The sequence below is a fragment of the Empidonax traillii genome, unplaced genomic scaffold, assembly GCF_003031625.1.
Source record: "Empidonax traillii isolate 1590-97213 ecotype Southwest subspecies unplaced genomic scaffold, ASM303162v1 scaffold334:size599637, whole genome shotgun sequence".
Lineage (NCBI taxonomy): Eukaryota > Metazoa > Chordata > Aves > Passeriformes > Tyrannidae > Empidonax > Empidonax traillii.
The window spans coordinates 561558-570703 of record NW_020955527.1 but is presented as its reverse complement, the minus strand read 5'-3'; the positions used below and the strand labels follow the sequence as shown (position 1 = coordinate 570703).

General features: G+C 42.3%; 1 protein-coding gene across 5 annotated transcripts in view; it reads left to right on the top strand.

Annotated features, from left to right (window-relative positions):
• The first annotated feature begins 428 nt into the window (after window positions 1-428).
• Window positions 429-9146, top strand: part of GYG1 (glycogenin 1) — an 18636-nt gene continuing 9918 nt past the window's right edge. For 3 of the 5 annotated variants that reach the window (XM_027891885.1, XM_027891886.1, XM_027891887.1), the window contains exons 1-4: window positions 798-897; window positions 4052-4187; window positions 6097-6271; window positions 6599-6761. In XM_027891885.1, the coding sequence (XP_027747686.1) occupies window positions 891-897; window positions 4052-4187; window positions 6097-6271; window positions 6599-6761 (481 nt within the window). In that variant the 5' untranslated portion in view covers window positions 798-890. Of the gene's footprint in view, window positions 447-797; window positions 898-1200; window positions 1287-4051; window positions 4188-6096; window positions 6272-6598; window positions 6762-9146 lie in introns of those variants that run through there. The other 2 variants (XM_027891888.1, XM_027891889.1) reach the window with 2 other exon arrangements.

The following is a 9146-nucleotide window of genomic DNA, read 5'->3' as shown; positions in this document are numbered from 1 at the left end:
TACCTGCAGGACTGTCCTGAGTTCTGGGCTCCCCAGAACAGAAGACAGGAACATACTGGAGGACAACAAAGGGCCACAAGAATAACAGAGGGACAAGAAAGCACCTCTCCTACGAGGAAAGGCTGAGAGAGCTGGGACCACTCCACCTGGAGAAGCAGCAGCTCAGGGGATCTCATCCACCTGTACAAACAGCTTCAGGGAGGATGCCAAGAGGACAGCCAGACTCTTCCTAGCAGTGCCCAGGGGACAGGGCCAGAGGCCACGGGCACCAACTGACACACAGGAGGTTCCCTCCAAACATCAGGAAACAGTCACTGTGAGGGTGACTGGCACAGGCACTGACCAAGCACTGGCACAGGCTGCCAGCAGCAGCCACAGGCCCTAATGCGGCTGGAGGACTGGGGGTGTCTGACACGTGCGGACACTGTAAACCACTTCTCGCAGCTGTAGGTGCCTTTGGACCAGGCCTGCTGTTAGTCTTTTTCCCGCAGGGCTTAGCGGCCACAGGAGAGACGGTCTCCTTGCCACTGCCGCTGCCAGCCTGAGCCACAGCTCCCTGACACAGTCCTACCCTCTATTCGAGCAGTGGAGTATTTTCAAGCTCCGCTTTACCCGAGAGGCACCCGGGGTGGGCGGGGGGTTGAGGACTCCCGGCACGGGCACGGTCGCGGTGCCGGCCCGGCCGGAGGAGGGGGGTGACGTGCCGCCGCCGCAGAAGGTCATGGCGGGGGCCCCGCCCGCGGCGCCGAGGGGATTCCTCGCGGCGGGGCCTCCGCCCGCGGCCACGGACGCGCCGCTCGTGGCCCCGCCCCTATAATATAAGGGGCGGCCTCAGCGCGGCCCCGAGCGCGGCCGCCGCCTCTCCCGCAGCCGACCCGCGCACGGGCACCATGGCAGGTCAGTGCGCGCCTGGCACGCGCCGCCGCTCGTGAGGGCCGCGGGAGCGGAGCGGGAGAGGGATCGGGGCGGCCGCGCCTATTTTTAGGCGGCCGGCCCGGCTGCGAGCGGGCTCCGGGGGTGGGCTACGGCCGGTGGGGACAGCGGCTGCTGGCGGGGGGGTTGGAGCCGCCCCGCCGGGCACCGCCGTGGGGACTGAGGGACGGGCGCGGTGCAGGCTCGCGCCGCGCCTGCCTTACTGCCCGGCCCCGGGCTCCGGCCCCGGACGGGAGGGATGTAGCCGGCGTGGCGGGGAGCAGGACGGGCGAGAGGGGCCACTGTAAGGCCGCAGCGACTCACAGGGAAAACCCAGCTCTCTCCTGAAACGCCACAGAGAGCCTGTGACTTCGGTGATTTTGATACTTTAAAATGAGTAGTTTCTTACCGCCTCTTTAAGTCCGTCTGGCTTCTTTCTTCCGTTTTTTCCCCCCCCGATTCTTACCGTACCTGAGGCTGTCAGCGGAGTAGGTTTCATTTTCAGATCTAGAAGCCTGCAGGAAGTCTGTGTTCCGGTGCTTGTCTTGCTGGATGCTCTTGTCTCTCTAGGAATCCCGTAATCAAAAAAAATTCAGATGTACGAGTACCTAATTCAAAGAACAGGGGAAAAGGCAAGCACCTGTAAACTCTGGCTATGCTTACAAAAAAGCTTCCGGGGAAATTTTGAAAAGATCTGGGGTAAGCACTCCAGTCACTTCCTGCACGCCGTCAAATGAAAGATTGTTCCTAGCTCAGACTTCCAGGATGCTCTTGGCTGTGTAAGGGCTGGCACAACTTACAAAGGGAGATGCTAGCCTCTGAACCGGGCAGCTGAAGGTGTCTCTGAAGTATCGTGGTTTTGTCTGGCTCACTCAGTTATGAAGCTTTGCAACTGTATCTCATTCTCTGTTTTTGCAGACATGTTGTTACTAAGAGGTCATCAGGTATCAGGTGCAACAGTGGCTGCTGTGTAAACATGAGATCCTGTGGAGGAAATGTTTACAGAGAATTGAGAAGAGAGACGCGAACAGCTGAAATACCTGTAGTTTATGTAGAATGGGCTAGTCTCTTGCAGATGTAACTTCCATAATTATCAGGAACTGGTCTTGCCTGAATTGTAGCATGGACTCATGTACTTATGAATGTAGAGAAGATCTGAAATACAACACAGTTAATGCAAAACTTTGGAAAGCTGTGCTGACTTGGATGGTCTACAAGTTGGCAATATTCACATGTCAAGCAGTTGTACAGTCTCCTACTGGAGCTGGATGTAACGGGGGTTCTTAGCCTTTACTCCATCATTAAATGGACTTTATTTCTCTAAGATAGACCTCTGTGTGTAAATATTCAGTTTCAATAAAATGAGAAGACATGGTAGAAGTATACCTGCTAACAGGTCAATGAAAAAAAGACTATTCTTTCAATGGCAAGGTCACTTTAAGAATTAGTCTTACACTGCTGAAAAAAAAAAAAAAAAAAAAAGGCAACACTCAGATGAATGTTGGGCACAATCCCACTTTGTCTACACGGGATTTTTAGTGAGCTGTCTGAGAGCATAGAGTGGCTGACTTCTATGTATTGAGTAGTAACATTCAAATTAACTAGTGAAAAACCTGTGGAGGATGTTCACACCACTTAAAATGTTACACACTTGCCATTTCAAAGAAATATAAAGTTGTTCAGCAGACTTGCTGAATATGAACTGGTACAAATAGGCAGCTAAAAGGGAATTGAAACAAAATATCTTTATTCCTGGCATTATAGAAGCTTTTTTGATCTTTGTGATTGACCACTATAATCTAAATCCCTTGGGACTAGTTGGTTTTGCTGCTAAGCAAAATAGAAGGTTCTGTAGCTGGTCTATAGATCTTGCAAACCAGGTTTGCAGAGCTTATAGACAATTATTGTACGTGACTTTCTGTCGTCAACTGTTTAAGGTGCTATTAAATTAAAAAGATATTAATGATGACTCCCTTATGAACTTAGGAGTTGTGCCAAACAATCTCTCCCAGAGAAGTCAGTATTAACTAGGCTTGAAAGTAAGCCTTGAAGTGTCCAGAACCCTCACTCTGATCTAACCTAGTTAAATTCTGTAAAGAAATCACAGTTGCTAAAATAAACTTGAATCTGAAAATCTACCCTTGAAATTCTTAAGAAGAAACTATTTTGTCGATAGTGTTGAAAATGGATTGGTAGAAAAGAGCATACTTTATAAAGAGCTGTAGCTTCGAAAGGAAGTCTACATGACATTAGTTAACAATGAACTGAAGAACTTTTGTAAGTTACTTTTTTGCTTTTGTCAGTCCCACCCTGGCAGTTTAAAACAACATGACAATTGAAAGAATGCAAAGCTCGTATTACATGGCCTCAATAAGCACTATATGGCAAAACAACACATCTTAATCTATTTCTGTGGTACATTTTGAGCAGATTATACTTTATATTAACAATCCAAACTTACCTCTTTTTTGCTTGAAGAGTAAAAACTGTTGTTGCAAATTTTAAATTGCTTTTTGTATTACTAGTTACTTCCCATTTAAATCTTGCATTCTTGGTGATAGAGCTGCAACTGTGGGTTGCAGAACTACTCATCTGCAAAATCCTGAGCTAGCAAAACTTAAAACTGTTGTCCAAGATCTAATTAATTGCTTACTTTCATTTGAAAATGAAATGCAAGTTTTACAGTGCCCTAGCGTCAGGGTTGAGAGCTGAACTCACAGTAACTCTACAACACCCTTCTAACTTCAGGCCAAATGCAAGCCCACAGAATCCAAATGCTTTTAGGTTAAAATAGCATATTAATGGCCAAAGTAAAGATCTTTAGACTTTTTGGATTGTCTCTACATTTGGCGTGACTCATTTAACTTGGGGGCAAATTTGAACTGGTTTTCTCTTGCAATGGTCTCGATTTTGTGGGCTGTTCTACTGCATTTCGCCACATGTCAAGCTACTAATAGCAAGTATAGCTGTGCAAATATAATCTACTTTGTTCAGCCATGTAGGTAGGCCCTACATACAGAGTTAAAAGGCACATCTTAGTTATCACAGCATGATAACCTAACAGTACTAGGTTTCTAGTATGCCTGTCTCAGAATAAAGTAGTGAATCACACTAACTTGATCAAGTTCTTTTCTTCCAGACCAGTCTTTTGTGACTCTAGCCACAAATGACTCCTATGTGAAAGGAGCACTGGTACTTGGTTCATCCTTGCAACAGTACAGAACAACAAGGAAGCTGACTGCGCTCATAACTCCTCAGGTCTCAGATCTTATGAGGTAAGGTCACTTATATACTTCAAACTGCTACAGTTCCTGCTGATGTGCAGGTTGAGAAATGAAAGTTAAATTCCTTATTAGTAACCTTTCAAAACTCTGGAAGCTTAACAGCTAAGTTTAGTGGAATTCAACTTATCTACATTATCTGGAATTCTCTACGTTCTTCAAACATGAAACTGTTTATTATTATGTTCTGGTGGGGTTTTGTTTTTCTTCCCTATGATGAGTTAAACAAATAGTCGGTAGTTACTAAACTGTGACTTGATACTGATATTTCAGCTGGATCTTTGCTCTTTCATAGTCCTACTTAGAATTGTCCAACAAAACAATATTGCCTGTGCATTCATTAGCGTTGTCTGTCTGCTGTGGAGTGGGGAGTAGGGGTTTGGCATTTGTTTTGCAGAAATATTCCTTATTAAGATAATATAACACAAGCTGTCTTGAAATCTAGCAGATACTTCAGATTTTATCACGAGAGAAGAAAACAAGCAGAACTAAATTATCAATAAGTACATCAAATCAGTAGCTCAAAGAGGCATCTAACAAGGTCACCACAGTACAACAAATTAAATTAACAGGCAACTGCTTCCTACAGCCTCTCTGGAATAATCTCAATATGGAGGGGACTGGGTTCTCTTTTCACATGTGCAAGGAAAGAAAAGAAACCCAAAACAGTTAATTAATACTGTTTGTAAAACTACAGATGATAGGTCAAGATTCTCTAAGTGGGAAAGTTCTTCTAAAAAGATTTCTCAATATTTAAGGACAGTGGAGAGATGGCTCAAAAAAAAAAAAAAAAAAGGTCTAACTCTCCCTGCCGTCTCCTGGCAGCTAAATGGCCATATCAATATTAAGATGTTACATATAGGAACATCCATGCCAGCCTATTAGGTGAGTGCTCTTTTAAGATGAATCAATCCTAAATGTGCTTATGTGCTAGTGCAAGTCAGCTAGTACTACGCCCTTAGACTGATACCTTCCTACAGAATGGTGTAACTAGAACTTGCATTTCTCTCCCTGTCTCCACTAACAAGGTATGCCTTAAGTTCAGAAGCAACTGTCCACACCAAACTGTCAGCATAAAGTCAGCCTTGCAAGGCAGAGTTCCAAAACTCATTTACAAGCTCTGTGGCTCAAACTGCACTGGTAATTGCTGAGCATTTGAGATACACTGTAGAATACCAAGACTTTACATATGCTTCCTATTTTAAGCAGCAAGAGTGCCTTAATCTCTCTTGAACTAATGGTAATGCTTTATTGATGGCAAAGCAGAAGTTGGATATCTGCCACAAAAATTCACTACAGTGCCTGAAAGTTTGTGACTGTTTAGTGAACATGATACTGGTTCAAAACATTTCTGTACCCACAAACCCACGACTAAGTGAGTTTTGAAAAAAATTTATGGGATAAACTAAGTTTTAGCAACTGGGTCTAGTCAGATGTCCCAGATGTCCAAAATCTAGAAGAGTGTTGTTGTAACTGTTGCAGAAACTTCAGTTTCAGTTGTTTAGGATTCAGCTACTGTCCTGCTCAAGCTACTCCAACAGCTTCCCATTTCTTAATTGCCTGCTCAAAATAGACTGTTAAGTTGCCAAAAATCAGTCTGGATGAAAAAAAGCTTTGTGGAAAGTTTGCACTACATAGCCATGACTTACTGGACTTGGTAGCAATGCCCTGTTTGTGGAAGAAAAAAAAACCCAAACTTCTTTCTTCCCCAAAATATGCCCATTACAAACTAGAAACTTTGAGGCAGACAGGGGAACTTTTGCATTCCAACATATGCAGTCAACATTAACTGATGAAATAAGAAATACTGCCATGTTCCCTGTTATACCACTTCTCTTTATGGAATCTTTCATGTGGTCTCGTGCTGGAGTAACAATAGAATTAAATCTCGACTCTTCCCCAGGAGAGTGCTGGAAAAGGTCTTTGATGAAGTCATATTGGTAAACGTCTTGGACAGTGGGGATTCAGCACACTTGGCATTAATGAAAAGACCCGAGTTAGGTGTCACACTAACAAAACTTCACTGCTGGGAATTGACACAGTTTACGAAGTGTGTTTTCATGGACGCAGACACAATGGTAAGTAGATTTATGTCCTGGTACCTCTTAATGACCTTGTATGACATTGTTTATGTTGGTTTGTTGTTTGTTTTTAAGAGTAGGGGTAATAGAAACCTTTTACTAGTGGGACTAGTAACTTTAAGAATGTGTGTGCCTTTTAATCTAAATTAATTGTAATGAAGTCTGTGGGGACTATTTTCATAAAGTATTGTCTTCTATAGGACAAGAGCATTGATATGAGAACTTTCTTTCATGTCTTAAAGTTGATGTCATAATCCATGAAAACATGATACCACAATTCCCAACCTAAAAACACTTTTTTCTTTTTTACCCCTTTACAATTAGGTTTTGTCAAATATTGATGAGCTTTTTGAGAGAGAGGAGCTGTCTGCAGCACCAGATCCAGGTTGGCCTGACTGTTTTAATTCAGGAGTTTTTGTTTACCGACCTTCCATTGAAACATACAATCAGCTGTTACAGTTTGCCACAGAGAAAGGCAGCTTTGATGGTATGTATTAATTTGTATCTCAATATAAATTAGACCAAAATGGTAACAGTAGTTAGGATGGCTCAGTAACTACATACATGTCATGAGGACTCTATGACAGATTCTCAATTCAGTGTAACTACACAAAAACTGTATCCTTCTCAGAAATAGAGGCTATCATTACATTATGTAGTGAAACTACTTTCTTCAGACTTCGTGAAATAAAACCCCTGAGTTTGGCATCCAAACCAGCAGCTGTATGCATTAACAGTGTTCATATAACAAGAAATCTTAAGAAGTAGCAAGCGTAGTACATGCTCTAGCAAATAAAACTGCAGTACTATGCTTCATGCATTCCTAACACTCAAGGCTTGAATGTTCTATGCCAACTCAAGTTGATACAGAAAAAATAGCACTGGTCAACTTGAGCACTGCTTCAGAGAATCAAACATTTGAAGATACAACTATCTCTTCATATGCTATGTGATGGCTTCCTGTCATTTTAGGGTGGTGGCTGTCTCTTTCCCAATATCAAGTGCATATAGCCTTGGCTGCTTCCCACTATAGGTCACTTGAGATCGGCCACTGTACCAAATTTAAGCTTGAGAAGCCAAGTTCTGCTGTCCTGTAAGTCTACTAAATCTACTACCATTGCAGTAAAAGCACATGTTGCTTGGAGACTGCTATAGTTAAAGGCTTCTGAGTATCACTGTCTCCTGTCACTACATTTCCTTATATAACTACTGTGGTACAAAACAAAGTCTACCTTAAAAAGCTACAGAAAAATATGTAAATAAGACCATAAAATGGAGTTCTTGGATAGAAAGTAATTAGCCAGCCTGTTGACTTGCCTTTCAGTACTTTTCAAAAAGTAAAAATTCACTAGTCACTCCTAGTCTGCAGAATAATCCCTGTTACTGTGTGGACTCTTGTGTGTGTTTTCTAAAGAACATTAGTCACAGCTGGACACTTAATGCTACCATAGGGATAGACTCTAGTGAAAATGAGTACTGCCATTTAGTGAAGGGTCTGTACCTTGCTACTGACAAGGTAGCAGTTGATAGCTTTGTGAGCACTCTCAGATGTTGGGTGCAAATTGGTCACCAGCTGTGGCAAAATCTATATCATAGTTCTGAATTGTTATGTTAAAAACAAACCAAAATAAATCAGAAAATGCAAACTAAAACAACACAAAAAATCACCAACAAAAAAACCCCCTCGCACTCCCCCCGAAAAAAAAAAAAAAACCAAAACCACCAACACATCCAAAAGCCACCCAACCAAAAAAAAAACCCAAACAAACACACATCTTTGTGCAAACTGACTGCTGAGTAGCTCCAGACCATCTGAGATTTGATGGTTGTCGTCTCCAAGTTGTGCTTCACTGCTAGCAGACCCCATCTTCTAGTTTGAAGGCCCCTGTCCTTTAAAAGAATGGAGCTGCTTCCACAATATACTCTCTGACTTGAAAGCTAAAGCCACACAATGGTAAAACTTCTTCAGTGTCCTAAACGCAAAATAATTGTAGGAGCACTTAACAGCAGAAGTGGGTTAATGGTTTAGGTGCCAAATTTCTAGAATGTAAATTGTATTTCAGCTTTAAAATTTACTTAGTTTTTATTAAATGATAGCACTGATCTGAGTAATGAGACCATGGAGATTTAGTCCACCTGTATAAGCTACTGCCAAGCTCAGGAACTTGGTGGAGAGAAAGAGGATTGAAATTTAAATTGACCTAGACAGTAATAACAGGTTCTAGGAAACTTAGACCCTTCAGCGAAGGGTCACTGCTTTTAACAGGACATAGAGATACAAAGTTAACAAGCTATCAAGCTATGTGTAGTTGAAGTCAAGCTGCAAGTACCTCATCTGCAGTAGTAGTAAGTAGGGAATGCAAGACTTTCCAGAGTATTTCATGTTTATAATGGCAGACAGGTGCCTTCCATGTAATGCTGTTGTCCAGAAATGGCAGAATGATAGTTATTTAAGTAGACAACCACTTTGTCTATCTGAACTTCACCTTTCTAGATACAAAGCAATGTCATGCGATAACTCTAGATACCATCTAAAAGTAGTGGAAGGGAAAGAAAATTTTGGTTTTAAAAGAAATCTGGTAATATTGATACTTTAGGAACATTGCTATTGCTTTGACAATCCTCTGGCTCTTTAGCCTGGGATCCAAAATAACTGCTTTTACAGTCTCGCTGTATTGTATCTTTGCGTCTGTAAATATGTAGTTTTATTAATACAAGTACTGCCTCATTCTTTCACCTTATGTCTAAGATCCAGTTTTTGTAACACAACTGTTGGAAGTCTGGACTAGGGCAGCTAAATGCTGCTTTCATTGTCTGCTTTAGCACAAATGCATGCAATCTGGAAAAAAAAAAAAAAAAAAAAAAAAAAAAA